The 17,922-nt window shown below is 31.2% G+C and overlaps 1 protein-coding gene across 5 annotated transcripts in view; it reads left to right on the forward strand.

Annotated features, from left to right (window-relative positions):
- Positions 1–17,922, forward strand: part of LOC143229401 (isovaleryl-CoA dehydrogenase, mitochondrial) — a 43,840-nt gene that overhangs the window by 12,687 nt on the left and 13,231 nt on the right. For all 5 annotated transcript variants that reach the window (XM_076461682.1, XM_076461683.1, XM_076461684.1 and 2 more), the window contains exons 5-9: positions 2,634–2,727; positions 6,308–6,444; positions 11,240–11,336; positions 12,752–12,845; positions 15,621–15,702. In XM_076461682.1, coding sequence (XP_076317797.1) covers positions 2,634–2,727; positions 6,308–6,444; positions 11,240–11,336; positions 12,752–12,845; positions 15,621–15,702 — 504 coding nt within the window. The remainder of the gene's footprint in view (positions 1–2,633; positions 2,728–6,307; positions 6,445–11,239; positions 11,337–12,751; positions 12,846–15,620; positions 15,703–17,922) is intronic.

Genomic DNA, 17,922 nt, shown 5'->3' on the forward strand with positions numbered 1-17,922 from the left:
TGAATTTGGTTTGGTTGTATAGCATTATGTTTTGATTATTTTTTTCTATTTCATTACTGGTTGGGTCTTGCTGTTTGTAACAGTTCTTTCTTATTACTCTGTAATATTTAGTGTTAGTCTTATCAGGGGCACAATTTACTTTCAGTGACAGTTTACTCCAAATTAATTCTTAGTAATAATAGCTTATGTCTTTTTTAAACAGGTAGAAATACAATGAATGGAAACATATTTTTTTCATTCAGAACTTTTATACACATATGCAAGTGTGTGTGTGTATACATATGTATATCTTCAGTATGTCACTCTTTTTCTTTCTGGATCTTGCTCTGTAGCGAGTGGTGTCAAACCAGGTATTTTTTAACCTTCAAGTCTGAACCTATCTTACCTGCACATGTAAGCAATTCTCACAAACTGTAATCCATGTCCATGCAATGCACAGTACAAGGAGTGGATGTTCCATAAGATCACTTGTAGCTTTATCCTCACCATGGACTTGCTTCATAAGTTTGTCCATCCTAACCTGTACTCACCAATGAAGCAGAAGGGGATATTGACACACCTCTGCCATGTCTTTCTAATAAATTGGTATGGTTATGTTCTGTTTTTCAAAATAGGGTTTTGTGATCATAGACTGCACTGTCTCAAATGTTGTTTTTCCTCCAGATTCTACACTGTACTTTTCTTTTGGAGTTTGAGAGTCCTTATCACTTTCCATTTCCAGGCATCTTCCTAAGTAGTTTAATGAAATACAAGTATAATATATAGATTATTATAAAACCATTCAGTTGAAAATAGGGTGGTGGTTCTGCTGGTGTAAAAGACATGATATATTCCACTATGAAATAAAAACAAATGAAAGTGAGTGATCAAAATTGCAGTTCACCCCTTCATTTGGGATCCCTCATCCTACCTACACATGGAAGTCAGTTTACAGTAGCTGAGGTCAAGATTTATAGTTGAACCTGTCAACATAATTCCTCAGACATGTATTACTGATGCCTATATTCCTTCCCTCATTTATTCTCTTGTTTACTCCATCATTATTGTGAACCATGGTGGAGACACTTGCAAATTACTGCGTGTTCTTCCCCTTCCACTATCTCTCTATGCTTATTCCAAGGATGTTACTGCATTTGGGATGGTTTCTTTCAATATCAATTAATTTAACCCTTTTGGTGCAGTTAGCAACTGCAGTTGACTTGAAGGCTGAGCATGACAGGTGATCTTCGTTGACAAGATGTAAACAACATACCCTCGTGGCTAATTATCATAACCACAAAGACTATTAACGGGCTGTTGCACAAATTGTATACAATTTATAATAAATTATTGTGCTTTACATGGCACTTCTTCGTTGTGTATCAGGGTGTCTTCCTTTATTCCTGTTATTCGTATGTATTGAATTTAACATATATAGTATTGGGTACAATCACTGAACATTGCAGGGACTTTTGTTGAGTTATTGCCGAGATATCATGCTTTTAGTACTAATACTGCAATTAGTTGAAGTATCAAAAATATATATTCAGCGCCATGCCAAACATTACAATTTTTTATTCAGTACCGCAGGGTTAAGGGAAATGGTTTATATTAAGCAGACATCTTTTCAATACTAGATGTCAGGTTCTTGGATCCATCTGTCAGTTTCTCATATTAACGTGTGCTTTGTTCATGGGTCAGGAGGTAATAGATTTCCTCTGGTCTAATAAATGTAAGCTGAGGATGGTACAATTCTCTTTCCTACCCCTGCCAAATGTGTGGGTTTTAGATTGTAGATGACATGCTGGTAGTTTGATCCTCTTTCCAACTCTTATGTGGATGCTAGTTCCAAGTAGCATAGGTTTTATATGTAGTTGACTTGCTGTGTATGGTCTGTTGCACTCTAGCAATTCTACACCTACCTAAAGGTGTGCATCCTTTTATTCTTAACCAATTTTATATTTTCTGGAATTGAGTTTCATAAATATATATTTAAGATCCCTACCCTCCCATAGTTCTTCCAACTTGGATGTGCTTTTCTGTTTTTCCACCTATGTATGTGGCATATTTCTCCAATGGGTGAAGAGTATAGCTGAATCAGAAGTGGTACAGTCTCCCACATCAGATCTTTGATTCCAGTGACCTCCTCTAACCTTTCTGCATATTTAGGTCTATCTCTACATGTTGCTTTAAATAGACTGGCTCCTGAAAAAATTCATTGGTGACATATTAAATGGTAATAAATAATTAAAATAAATCTGTTTTGTTTGTTTTTTACCTGCAAGAAACAAGGATCTCTCAACTATAGCTAGAACTGTGAAAAGAAATTAGACATAATCATCACTAACAAAGAGTTAATGACATTATAACTTTGTATATTTACCTTACTGATTGTAACTTTTGTATTCTAGGCAATTAAAGCTATGCAATATCACTTACATTCTTGTATGCATTAAATTAGGAATACTAAGAGATTAAGAGCACTTTTTTACTTCTGGATTAAGTGTATTTGTTTTAAGATTTTTCTGCTACTAATATTGCAACATATAATAGTAATAATAGTGATTTTAAAAATTATTTTTAAGACTATTGCTTATTAAATGTGATAGACAAAGGAATACAAAACCTTATAACCCAACCATTTTTTTTAACAGTTGATTAGTGGAGAACATATTGGAGCCCTGGCTATGAGTGAAGCTGGCTCTGGATCTGATGTAGTCTCCATGAAATTGAAAGCTGAAAAGAAAGGTAAGATCAAAATCTTTACTTATTAATGAAAAATAAATAAATTTCAATTTTTTTTTCTCCTTATTGTCTAAACAGTTGAAGCTTTGATTGTATTAGAGAAAAAAGCTAAACCTAAATGTAGATTCTAAAATTTTAAATATATTTAAATGACTACAGTAGATCAAAAACAAAAATGAAGCATTTCAACTCATTTGTTGTGCCTTTTTTAAAAAAAAAAACGTCAAGAGTTTTGGTTGAATTATAAAGCAAAATCATCTCTTAAATGTGGGTTTCTTTTAAAAATGTTTATATTAGTGCAAACACTATTACATTACTGGTTTAATACAAAGAATTGTACTTGTGTAAGACTAAAATTTCAGATATAAAATACAGAACAAATTAACAACTTTGATAAAGTCTGTGAACAAAATATCTTAAACTTTGATTTCCAAACAAATTATTCTCTTATTTACTTGATTATTTTGAGAAAATGTTCACCTTCTCTCAATATGTTTATGAAGCAGTTGATCCTAAATTTTAAAACATAACATGTTATAATATTCTAGAACAGTTGTTCCCAAATTGTGGCAAAATAGGTGGTACAAACAATTTAGTTTTAAAAATGTAGATAACAAAATACTAAAGTGACATACTTTTTGTCTAACAATGTATGGTCATTGTTTTGTTATGTTATATTGTTTCATTATATCAGTATGTTGTTCACGTATGCCTAACATGCAAATATATTTTAAGCAGATGTAAGACAGGTGGCATTTAGCCTACTTATGTATTCCAAGGTAATTTATGTATAGATGTCCTTGTGCTAGAAGTGTATTCAGAACTGCTTAAAAACTGTAAAATATTGCATTTTTATGGTATAAAAAGATATATTTCCTGTTTGAATATCATATTTGCTGTATTTTTTTAATTAGGTTTTTTTGTTTCTTTCTGGTTCTTTTCATGATTCCATTATTATTGACTCATTAATATTTAGGATAAACTGTTTATTAATAATGGTGTAAAATCGGGCCAAGCATATATTTACAAGAAAACAATTTTTTCAGTATAACAACATTTGGAAATAAATTCAATGTAATTAATAAATAAATGCTTGGCCTGATTTTACACCATTATTAATAAACAGTTTATCCTAAATATTAATGAGTCAATAATAATGGAATCATGAAAAGAACCAGAAAGAAACAAAAAAACCTAATTAAAAAAATACAGCAAATATGATATTCAAACAGTACTGTTTAATATCAATAACAATATCAAGCAATGAACAGCACTAACTATATCTTTCAATAACTATCTTGTGAGTCTCTCTCTTTTAGCAAAGCTTCTGACAAGGTATTTATTCACAGAGTAGGTCATGAGAGTACATCCTCGTGTGATCATAAATTTGCATACTCTTCTTCTACATTAATAGTATCTATATAAAAATGGTTGTATGGGCTGAGAAAATTTTTATTTAAAGGAGCAAACAACGTTTCAACCTTCTTCGTGATTCCAGTTAATACCAAATTTATTCAAAAAACCAGGCACAAAACTGAGGTCTATACTATGTAAAAACTACACTGACAAACACCACACCAACATTATTTATAAAATACAATGTGATAACTGCCACGACTTCTATATTGGAGAAACAAGTAGAAAAATGGAAACCAGATTCAAAGAACATAAAAAGTCATCTTCACACGTTTTCGAACACTGCAAGTCAAATAAACACAACATAACCATAGAAAACTCTCAAATACTAAATAAAGAAACAAACATAAACAAACGCAAAATTAAAGAAGCCTTACTTATACAACAACTTAAACCCAAAATAAACCAATATAAAGGAATGCCTTTATACCTATATTAATATAATAAAATAAATAAAATTATATATTAAAACATCTAACACCGCCCTCTACATTCCGACACTCAGTTACACAACCCCCTTTCAAACATGTGGTCAGCTTCCGGTCAGTTACCTCTTTCTTTGTGAACCTGACGATAACCGAAGAAGGTCGAAACGTTGTTCGCTCTTCTATGTAAAATATTTTCTCAACCCAAACGAGCCGTTTTTTGCATATATATTTCTCTACAAGTGGGTTTTCTTGACATCACTGAAAAGACTCATAAACTAAACTTATAATGACTGTTACATGGTGTTACTTCATGTAGAGAAATAACTCTACATATAATTTTATAGGAATTACTGAGGTTTATTGAGGCTTCATTTAGGCTACAACTTACAGTAAATTTCTTATGTCATATAGTTAATAAACTATAATATGCAGTGTCATAGTTTTTGTAATGTTAATCTGAACTGAATCCTAAAACTTATAAAAATACAACTGCAAACAATTAAATAACATTTCATTAAGCAACAAAATACCTTTTCTGTAAGTTTTAGTGTGACCCAAGTGCTAACATGTGGGACTTTGATTCTTGCGAGTTTGTCATTCATGTCCTGTTGCTGAAAATAAAAACTGTTCTCTCCTTTTTAAGATTATTAGTGCATTATAAGGGTGAAATCCAATCCCTACTTTTTTTGATTTGGACAAAAGTAGCCCGAAAGTTAGTAGTGAGTTCTGTTAAATATATGCCTTTATTTTTGTGTTGCAGCTCAAAATTAGGAACAGCTGGCAGGCATAACCATTAAGTATCTTTCCAAATATAATGCAAAAGAAAGAAAGAGTTTCATAAGAAATTGTCAAAGTGCCAATTTTCATAAAACATCATTATTACATACATACAAGCACAGGGAAGGTTGCATGCTTTCATGCAGTTGTAAAGACTGCTGCATTGTTTACTACATGGTTGGTCTACATTCTGTATGAGTGACAACACAGACTTCCAGTACAGTTAAGTTTAAGAGTTTCACATTAATCAAAAAGTAAGAACTAACTACTATGAGTATTTATGAAGTAGCATGATGTTGAAATTATATAGAAATCAATTAAAAATTAGAGATTAGAAAATACAATGCATAGATTAATATAATTAGTTTCCTAGTATGTAAGGTATGCTCACACAAGCATTACAGCCATTTCAGTTCAGTTAAACTCCTATTGCTAATTTTCGGATCTGAATGATCTAATAATCAGACACACTAATTTCCATAACTTTATTATTTTTGTGATGTTAAATGAAGTTTAATATTTAATCATTACTTCAATTAATTGTTATTTAATTTGACTCCAATCAATGTAATTTAATGCTCATAATTAATAAAATATTTTGATTGATAAAGATAAATGCCATGCTCTACTACTTTATGTTGTTTGCTTTGTTTTAGAAACAAACCTTTGAAGTAATATTTTGTTGTATCTATTTATGAATTAGAATGAAGTATACTAACTTTATTTTAAAGTAGATAAAAATTGTAAATACATTTTTATTAAAATATCTTGCTATTATATCAACTGTGCCATATTTATGACATTTTGTTTGAGATGTATTAATTTTTGACACACCCAAACAAAGTACCACAGCTTAAGTAACTGAATTACCTGTTGATAAAATGTTATTAAATTGGTTTAACTTGGAACCATTTTTTTTTTCTTATTAGTACTTTTCATTTAATTTTGTATTTTCTTTTTAGGGGACTACTACATACTAAATGGCAACAAATTTTGGATTACAAATGGGTCAATGGCAGATGTTCTGTTTGTATATGCCAAAACAAATCTAAATGCAGAAAAACAACAGCATGGAATTAGTGCCTTTATTATAGAAAAGGTAAGGCAATTGTGTATGTATATCAAAATACACTCTATTTTGTAACTTTTAATACTGTCATCCTTCTTCAATGAGTACCAAAATATTGCCTTGGCAAGAGTTATTTCAGTTTACTTTGTTGTCCACAAGACTGTAGTAGTAGACTTGTGTAGTAAATATTATGAGTAAATTACTTTAACTTGTTACTGTGTGTGTGTGTTTGTTTATACATATGAACAAGTCTTCAAGTTTAATTAATTATAAAATGTCAGTATTTTTCCACCAAATTGCTTTTTCAACACAGAGAAGTCCCTGTCACCAACATATTTATCCAACCTTTTATGTTTTTTCATAATTTGTTGTCTGAAAACATGTAGTACAGTTAATCTTACCATTATAAGCTGGGTGGGATCCACTCAAATTGTAACCATAAATTATTCTGTTATTTTTGGTAATTTAGTTATATCTTTAGAAAAAAATTGCAGTTTATTGATAAACATTACAAGACTCTTGTGAACAGAATACCATGTTTTTAATTAAATATTAAGAATTTTTAATTAAATATTTTCTCTTGAAAGTTTTCAGAATCTTGACTATCCAACAAGCTTGGAAATTAATTTTGATTTGAAGATTAAAAATGCTTTTATACATCAGAACATTTTCAAATTTCACTTGCAAAATTGTTATAACCTCTAGGTAATTATCAAAAGTCTTTTGAGAAAAATATCTTATCTGTTATTTTCACTACTGTATCTTTATACATGTTTGGTAGATTTGACCGACCTTCTAACCACCATAGCAACTTGGGAAATAGATTATGCTCTTTTCATTCTAGAATGACTACAGGTTATAACCCAAATTAAACAGCTTAAATTTCATAACATTATACATTTACATATATTTATTATTTTTATTATAGTGACCTTTCAGTGGTGTTTGGCTAACAGTACAAAAGTTACAATGACACAGTGCATGTGCACTCATGTTAACATATCCAAGAATATAAAACTTATGCAAAATGACTTGACTTTGCTGAGTGACAGTGGACTATTATTTTGTAAAATACAGTCATGTTTCAGTTGTAATGCATTATAAAGGTATATATATTATTACTCTTTACAAATAAATTATTAAATTTCAGATATCTTTTTTAAAATATCTCTATTCTATCAACAAACTTCATATTTATTTGCTTCTTGCTGCAAGCTGTTAAGCCTTATAAAATTTTGCATATGGTGGATGTGTAACAACATTTTTTTAAAGTTTTGTGTACACATTTTAAATAAAAAAAATCATAAATTACTTTATCAGTACCACAGGATTCCACAATAATTTATCAAGCTCTGTAACTATGATGTATGTCAGTTTAATAAAATATAAAATTTTGAGCTCAATCAACTGCAACCTTAACATTTGAAATTTATCATCAAAAGAACAAGTTTGTTTCCTGAATATTTCAAAAAGGCTAAGAAAGTCACTAAGGAAACATTCTGAGCTTTTGATTGGCTGTTCACATATCATAAACAGAAGAAGTGTATGTAAACAAGTCTTTCCAAAAATAGACAGAGGGGGGGGGTCATTGTGCTTAATTCAGTAAATTTACCAATATCTCAGCAAATAGAAAAGATTGGAGGTTCTTATTTGTTATTGTAGTTTGTCTGTACCAGTAAGTTAAATTCCCTAAACTATAGACTTTATACTTAGATATCACAAACATCTAATTGAACCAATGTATAATACTAAAATTTTATTTATAATGTACAGTTTATACCAAACTTATGGATATATATTTATAAAATAGTCATTCAATAAATTTTGAATATGAGTCGACAAATGCAGTAATGTTGTTTTTGACCCATGACCGTAGAAGATCTGTAGAAATATTTTAGAAAACATTGTTGAATTGGATTCTAAGCAGAAATTTGAGTCAAGAAACTTATTTTCCCAGCATGACGAGAATCCATTGGTTAGTAGTGAAACCCTAATTTATTCAATGATATCATTAGAAAATATGTACTGGATAAACCACTCATCTACTTCAGTTAATTATAGTTCATATAGGCAACTACTTGAGTTGTATATATGTATTTTCTACTACCTTCTTATCTTTTAAGAATTTTTTCACCAGTTTGTAAGTAATTATGAAGGTATTTCTGATGTTTTGAAGTGAACAAGAACTGATGGAAGTCATACATACATCCTACAACCATATATCAATTAGATAATATTGGACAATCGACTGTATACACTTAGTGATATTTCTCTACTCATGCCTGTCTAAAGATATATGATCATTCTATTACTGATAAACTCAAAAATATTTTCAAATTTTTATGACAAGATTTATCTATTTTAGAGTCATTGCCAAAATTATAGAATGAACAAAGTTATGGCATTTATAGTAATAAAATACTTACAGTGCAAATAAAGCTGAAATATATAAATTTATAACTCAAATTCATACACTTATTGCCTGTTCATGCTGTCACTTCTATTCATATTGTTGATTGAGAAATGCAGGTAATGGTATTTCTGGTTTCCTTGGTTTTCTAAATTTTATAGAGGGTATATCTCTCAACACTCTAGGGGAATTGTGCCCAAAAATATGATGCTGGATCTTTAACCTTCAACCTATCTCCTACTTACAGGGTTACCCATCAACTTTATGAATATCATCCACCTACTCTTTGACATAATAAAAATCCTGTTTGTGGTTGGTGCTAGTTATATTCACAAAGGATAATGGCTTATTGTGCTCTCTAGATTTGAGTAATTTGTGTTATTTGCTAAGCTATTAATAAATGGTCCCATTAATTGATTAGTAGTGCAATATCCCTCAACCATTTTTAACTATAATCAAAAACAAAAGTTGGTGATGGCTACTGTCAAACACTTTTCTTCCTGTTAGCAGTTTTACAGTTACCAAGAGTAATGGCATTGTATACTGTCTAGAGTTGAGTGATTAATGTTATTTGCTAATTTGTAAGTAAATGGCCCATTAATCAATTATTATGGTATCCCTCAAACCATTGATAACTACAAGCTAAAACAAAAGTTTATGCCAGATATTTTCCTTCCCTCTTGTCAGCAGTTCAACAAGATAAATTTGGTAACTGGTGCTTTGAGCTAGTTACTTTTCCTCTAGAGAGCTATTCAGTAATCACTATGGTCCTGTATTCAAGGCTTGGCTCAGTAGCCAGCTGGCAGTCCACTTGGAGTGATCAACGTGACAACAAGCTTTTTCAAATAAAACCCTATATTGGGCTTTGGCCGTCTAGCTTCCGTAAGGTTCGGAAGGAGGAAGTTGTTCTAACTAGACTACGCATTGGTTACAGTTTTTTAACTCATCGTTTTCTTTTATCTGGAACTGTTGCACCAGTGTGTAGTTTGTGTAACACTCAAGTCACCGTAAGCCACATTTTACTTTCTTGCCATCGTTACGACTCTCAACGACGGCAATATTTTAAACATGTTCTGTCCCAGGGTTTGTCTGTAATATTGGACAGTGTTATTGGTGATGGTGACACTGTTCACCTCGATAAAGTTTTTAGTTTTTTAATGGCCATTAATCTTTTTAACCTTATTTAAGTGTTTGATATTTATTCATTACACCTTTTTAATTGTGGTTCCCTTTTCAGAGTCTCAATCTCTCTAGTTCAATTTGACATTGGAAAATGGCCAGAACATTAAATAATTCAACACCAGGACTGGAAAGGCCAACTTCAGGTGACTAACGCTGCTGTTTGAACTACCCGTTATTCATCCTGGCGAGTTGTTATTACAGTTTTGCTGCATGTCTTTTAACACTTTTCTTACTTTACCTTTTGGTACTGGCTATAATGACACATAACCCGGAACCAGGACTGGAAAGGCCAACTTCAGGTGACTGACGGTGGTTCTTGTACTTACCTGTTAGTCTTCCTGGCAGGTTATGATCATTACCATTTTGCTAGAGTAAGTACTTTACAACTTCTCTTACTCTTCTTTCTCTCTTAACATTGTTGACTAGGTATCAACATTGGTTTTATGCTTTTTCTGTTTTTCAATTATGTTTTTTTCCTTCATTTCCTTTTATGTATTTTACTAGATTTAATTTATTTTTACCTTTTTACTGGATGTTTGGCCCAGATAGCCTAGCTGCTTTGTGGCATAAAACACTAAATCAATCAATCAACCTGAAATTCTGTGTGCTTGTACAACTGAAAGTATTGTACATTTTGTTTTTTTACCTTTTATTTTGAAAGGAAATATTCTGTACTTGTTTCTTGTTTCTGCCATCTGTTGACTGACTTGAGATCTAATTAGAATATTTGAATTGGTGTATTAAAAGTCTCATAGATTAATTTAATCCTGTCTAAAAATGTTTCAATTTGAAGGTGAGTTAGTAAAGATTCTGATAAATAATAAAATCAAATCAGGTACATGCATGTACCTCATTTGATATTGCTGGCATATAAAAATTTAGCCAATGAAAAGGAAAAAAAAAAAAAATCTCAGATGAATTTACTTTAACCCTGCCTAAAATAATTTCAAGGGCTGTGGCTATTGAATTCCCTCTTGTTTATATTGATCCATATAGATGAACTCATTACTATGGGTCTGTATCAGTTTTATACCTTTTCTCTGTGGAAACAACTTGACATTTGGGGAAAATATTATGAAACAAGGCAACAGATGGTTTGTAGATGAGCAGTTTGCCTGGTAAGTATTTAATATTAACAAGATTGGATTTGTTTACTAACATGTCTGTTATTTATGATTTTTTTTTGTTCTAACTATTTGGAAAGTTTATTTTAAAAGTATTTTATGGTTTTAGGACATGCCTGGTTTCAGCATAGCCCAAAATTTGGACAAGCTTGGAATGAGAGGTTCCCCCACAGTTGAGTTGATATTTGAAGATTGCAAAGTTCCTGGTAATGAAAGTATTATTGTAGTTTCCTGAGTATATCATTTACTGGTAATCAGTGATCAACATTTAGTTGTCTTGTGATTGAAAATGTTATGTATACAAATTTATATTTCCAATAATAAAACAAAATAGGAAATTTAGTTGATAAGACATCATAACAATACACAATTTTGTCACTGTGTTATGAAGTATAAAAGTGAAGGTAAACACATGGTCAGATTACGTATGCACCCCAGTAGCTCAGTGGTAAGTCTCAGTTTAAAATACCATAATTCAGGTTTTTGATATTCACAGTGGACATAACACAAATAGCTTATAATGTAGCTTTGTGTTTATTACTAAACAAATTATTGAGTTGTATTCTTTTTTTATACCTATATTTAGAAAAATTGAGTTCATTGAAAATGTCATCAGTCTGTATCTTTAACTTTGGAGGAAATTATGAAATTCATTGTACAAAAGCACAAAGGTATAGTTGAAAATAGGAATGACAGAGTCACATGTGATCGTTGTTTTGAAACCTTGTGTTTTCTAATTCAAGCAATTTATGTTTCCAGATTATCTGGTAACACAGCCTGATATTGAATACACAGAAAAAGAATATGTACTTTTAGCCATTTAATGAAGGTGAAGATAAAACATTGTTTTGTATATACAGCCTTTTACTTAGTAGCATAAGTTAGTGTAATACTTTTAGACCACACTTAATTCTGTTGTATTACATAAAATGCCTCATAATGCAGCTATGTTTTGGTAAGCTATGAAATGTGTTATTCAACAATAATGTAAACATTTTACAACTTAAAGAACTTTAGAAACATTAAGAAAGAAAAAACAGATCTATGATATATGTGAGATTGCAAATTATGTGTTGGGGTAAAGTTTGCATTAATTTCCTGTTTATTTTGAAGTATGATTTATTTATTTTAAACTTTGAAATCACTTAAAATTATCATTAGAATTGTGTCAATATGATAATACGTCTAACATAGTTCATGTGCCTTAATGTAAATTTGCTCTTGTAGTTATATGGGCTGTATAACTATCATAAGAATAAAAAATAGAATGAAATTTTCCAATTTGGATTGAAAAGAAGATGTACTGAAAATTGTGTGATGAAAAACTCTTACTTTTCAGTGTTAAAATATCACGAGATAGTGTGTACTCAGTGAGCTAGTTTGTCAGATTGAAACAGATTATTAGTTATTTGTCTAACAGCTTTAGAAATTGTAATTTTTTTCTTTTCTTTAGGAAGAACATTATATTTGTAGTTATTAAAATAATCATAAGTGCCCTACTTTTTAATTTATATATTAGACAGATTGTTACATTTCTCTTTAACTCTATGTTGATTGCTTATATTTGAGATTAGGGATATAATAACAACTATTACAATCAAGTATGTTTTTCCTGTTTCAGCTGAAAACTTGGTGAAAGAAGTAAACAAAGGAGTCTATGTTTTAATGAATGGTTTAGATTATGAACGACTGGTTTTGGCAGCAGGACCTGTTGGGTAAGAACAAAACAGTTAAATAATGGCATATTACAACTTTATTTACAGATGAAAACTAACATCTTTATGCTGTTGTATTGTTGTCCAGTTTTTGTGTTATTGAGTTTCTTTTTAATATAATCGGTAAATACTTGTAAGGGTTCTTTGAAAATCATTTTATTTTATGAAGTATTAGAAACCATACATCTGTGCGTGTAAACTTTACTGATGAAGAACACTTCAACCATCTTTAAATCGTTTTGATGTTGTACCTAATAAAGTACTTTTAATAAAAGCTTAAAACTTCATACACTGAAGAAAATGCTATAACTTAATTAAATAAAAATTGTCTTTCACATAAAGAATTATTTTAAAACATGGATTTAACATATTTAAGACTGCATAGCATGGCTACCTACCAAAGTAATGTTGAAGAACCTAAAGTTATGTAAGATCTTTCTTGTTAATGACATACTGTTATTTAGTGCAGTTAAGTTGATTTCATCTGTGCAGCTTATAAATAGTTTATGCTTTGTATGCTGTTGATATTTTTATCATGTTTTTTCTATGCATCGACATTTCTCATGGCTATTTTTACAGTTAGGTATTACAGTGAGGAGGATTACTTGTACATGTCTGTAATTATTTAGTCTTGTTTGTTTATGTATGTGTATGTATATCTTTAATATTGTTGATATGGTTTAAATCTAAGGTTTTACACACACTGTTACTGCATTAAATGACTAGCCTGCTAGTGTTTCACAGTAAGGTACTTTTTTAACAAGTCATACTACCATCCTCTTGCATCAAAAGTAAAGTCTTGAGAAAATAAGAACTAAGTATGACATCAGTTTATAAAAGGAAAATGTTTCTTTCAAGTTATATAGTATGCTAGGCCTACTTCATGTTGTTTTACACATTATTTATAATTTTCATTACCAAACTTTTAATGGGATTTATCTAAAGATTCAGCTAACCAGGAAAGGACTTTCTTGGGATGAAGGCAATTTAAATATTTAATGTACTATTTCTTTAGAACATACACATGTCGAATGTATATTTGTTTTCAGCTGATTTGTATCCTGAATGTTTATTATTATCAATCTTTCTTTTTTTAAGCTTTTGCCAACTAATATTCTTAAAGTAGTTCTGTCTTTTTCCATTGTGTTTACTCTTTGCTAACTTTTTCACATTTGGAGATAAATTTTGTAGACATTATTCAACTGTTGTGCTTTGTATGTTTACATGCTGTTTTGGACTTTCATTTAATTGTTTATTTTACAACTGACCTTTGTGTGAAATTTAAATGATAGTTGTTATCTAAACTCACTGTTGCTTTTTTCTGGCAAAATGTATTGGAATGGTACACAAGTATCTTTAAATAAATGGGCAGTAAAAATAAAGTAACACATTGCACAAAAGTTGCTTCTTCTGTTAGTATTGAATAGTTTTATTCATGTAATTTATTACACACATATTACTCGTATCATCAATTGTATTACCACCAGCAAAAGATGATGGATGATGCTGATTATCTGATTATGATGGTCATGGGTGGGAAAAAGTAACAACTGGAAAAGGTTATATAAAAATGGAAAAGTTCCAGACTATATTTATTTTCCAGAAAAAAAAATGTCATTTTTTACTCCTTAATTATTTTTACTATTATATTAATATTGTATTACAAAATTGTATTCATATTTGCACTTATTTGTTAACCCTGTTAATTCGTTCTTACTTTTCATTTTACTTTTCATCTGCATCAAACATATCAGGTAATAAAATCAAATCATAAGTTTGAGATGACTAATTGGAGTTATATTCTTATACATTTTATCTATGAAAATATAACGTTATTGGCTGCAAAAAAGAAGCTGTGAATAAAAGAAATGCAAGCAAAGAAAATAGTGTGAAAATTACATGTGAAGCATCTTAATGCTAGTATTTACATGTAGAGAGTGTAGATGTTGCCAAAGTTTTCTTAGAAACTTTCTTGGTCATACACAGCTTGAAAAATGCATAAAAACTGTCTGGAGACTGGTGAACAGGAGCATCAAAAGGAAGGTCAGGCCGTGGGAACAATTATGTCACTGAGCCCCTTTTTAAAGTCTTCGTAAATTCAAGGTACATTCATGAGCGTATGAAAGATTTTCTGGTGGGTGGAAGCCAAACGTATTAAGAATTTACATTTTTTGAGGCAAAGCAATTTTCCGCAATGCTGCGATTTTTTTCTTTAAGTATATTATGAAAAGGAGAATACATTAGTCTTTATCCCATACTGCCTGGGACTGTAGCCCCCCTGACCCTCCCTCTCGTCAGGTCTACTGGTGAATGCTGTTACAAACATTAGTGTTCATGCATAAGTTACATATAAAATCATATGGATAATGCTACATTAATCTTACAGTATCATATTTGATAGTACACAACTTTATAGGACCATTGAACCTTTCTAGGCATCTTGCAGAGTCATCATATTTATGGACATTAATTTCAAATTACATGAGTTAAATGTTTTTCTTCATTTTTAAAACTTTAATTTTGAAGTTGAAATGGGTGTCTGTCAAATTAAAACCTAAAACAACATTTGGAAATTCATGGTTGTGTTTTGCTTCATTATAGAATGAAACAAGTTTGAGATGATGTCACTTTTGGCCATGTCCATCAGTGAAAACAAACTTAAATGTTTTTTTGTTGTTTTTATTATCAAAACTTTCATTTTGAAGTTGAATCTAGTATATAGTAAAATAAAAAGTAAAAACATCATCTAAAAAACATTGCATTATATTGATTCAGAATAATGCAAGCTTGCTGTGATGTCAGTTTTGATTACGTTCATCAGAGAAAACAATTTGGGAAGCGAATTGGAGAATTTCAGGTATGCTTCATGATTTTAGGACTTATTTATTGAACGTACAACAAATAAATTAACTTAAAGGTGTGACCACAAGTAAATAAATAAAGAATTATGTAAAACATGTACTGTACTATGGTTTATGTAGTAGTTCAAAACTAAGCTAAACAAGAAAAATATTTATACACTTCAATGTTTAATGTTCAATAACTTCATATACATGCAATCTTCATCAGTTTAAACAGTCAGCCAGTTTTATTATTCTTTGTTTTTATTTGAACCTACATGCACAGGTACAGATCAAAGTACACATGCTACAAAGTGCTATTCATTTTACCATATACTGATGATTTAGCAATAATTTGTAATAGAGGAGAGTAGATACCAAATTAATAGGGACAGTGGAAAAATACAGATATCAGAAGCTCGAAAGTTTACTAAAGTGAAATATGCAAAATATGCAATGGAAAAAGCATGTTTCTTTTTATTCCCATGAACATCACCTTGCACTTTAACATCTGCTTTTTTGTGTTCAACAGGCTTGTACATTTTACTAAAAATTTACCACATTGCATGAACATACTTATAATGAATTCAGAATTATAGTAAACAATCCTTCTCCAGTACAGACTTAGTCCTATGAACTGAGCCTGCACACATTCACTTCCAATACAGTACTTCCTTCTTCTTACAAGATTAGCTTTTCCTGTTTTGTGCTACCATCTGTATGCAAACATTTTTTATAACACGTCACAAGTTTTCTGTACACTCCCCACTCATTAGAATCAAAGATTTCAACATATCTTTCATGCAAATCATTGTGCATCATCTCTCCACCAATAGGAGAGCACTACTATTATTTGACACACGTAATTCCCTCTGTACACCTCTACTGACCTATCACATTTCATTTAGCAGTGCTTGAGTGAAGATGTCTTTCTTTTTGTTTCTTGCTTCATGAAGTGGCTTAAATGAATTTAATTTACTTTATTCCAAAATTTCTTTCCCACTATATATTTGAAAGTATTTGATTTACCCATGTTTTGTTTTGAAAAATTTTGTTTGTTTGGTATCTAGCATGAATACCAAAGTACATGTTACCACTTCAGGTACATCTCATTCATCTGATACCATAATTCAGGCCATAGGTGTGGGCAAATTGTTGGGGGATTTATCAGCCTTTATTCACAAGGAAACTGAGTGTTACATGCTACAGTCTTTGTCTCCTGCTTTTGCTCCTCGTCAGCCTGACCAAACTCTATCTGAGGATTCTGTTCAACCCTCAAGTGTCTTTCTCAGATTTTATTTGTCAGGTTTCATTTCTCAGGTATGCGATGTTTTGTCTGTTGCTCCTATTTTTTATGACACACATCTTTCTCTATTACATAATTCTGCCTCCCAACGTTTTTCAGTCTCTTCCCCCCTCCCCAGATATTCAGGTTCACACTGAATGTTTCTCCTCCGAGTTAAGTAACAGTGTTGGTATACCTCATCCTCCAGGGCTGCAGTTCAGTCTACCCTCTCTTATTATAGGGTGGACTTTCCATATCTGGACCAATAATTATTGGGTGTAATTTTGCTTATTTATGGGGAAAGACTCAAATCTCCTGTTCATCTTACCCTAACAACTCATTTGCAGTACCTTTCCTTGATCCATCTCCTGTCTGAGGCTCTGCACAGCAACCCAGAGGAGATTTATGAGGACATTCTCTCCCTCCTCAATTCCACATTGGTCTACCTGTTATCTTTAGCTCTAGCCTTGCAAACACGATTTATTTGTTGTTGGGTTGTGATGCTATAGTATTATAGGCCTGGCTTTTAATCTACAGGATCTTCAGGTGGTCTCACTTTTGAGAAATTTCATGTATAATAAAATCATGCAATCTTGGGAGTCAAGGGTAGGTTTGGTTCAAAAACTATACCCTTTCTCATTTAATGGTCTATTTGTCCCAGCTGGAGCTGAGCATGATACTGATTCCTATCTCCTGATCCTCCCCTTCCCAGCCTTTGCCTGTTCCTCTATCTCACGGTGGCACTGTGACTACTCATTGAGTTTGAGTCTAGTTAGAGCTGGTCTGGTGACCTTTTTTCATCAGTGAAGCCCTTTTATCTCTGTTTGGGTTCACTGGGTTTCATCAATGGGATTTGTAGCACCTTTTGCTACCCTTCCTTCTTTATTCTGTATGCATGTTGCCTGTTTCCTTTCTTTCTCTAGTTGATCAAATTGGAAAATCCTTTCTTTCA

Source organism: Tachypleus tridentatus, chromosome 10 (genome assembly GCF_004210375.1).
Source record: "Tachypleus tridentatus isolate NWPU-2018 chromosome 10, ASM421037v1, whole genome shotgun sequence".
Lineage (NCBI taxonomy): Eukaryota > Metazoa > Arthropoda > Merostomata > Xiphosura > Limulidae > Tachypleus > Tachypleus tridentatus.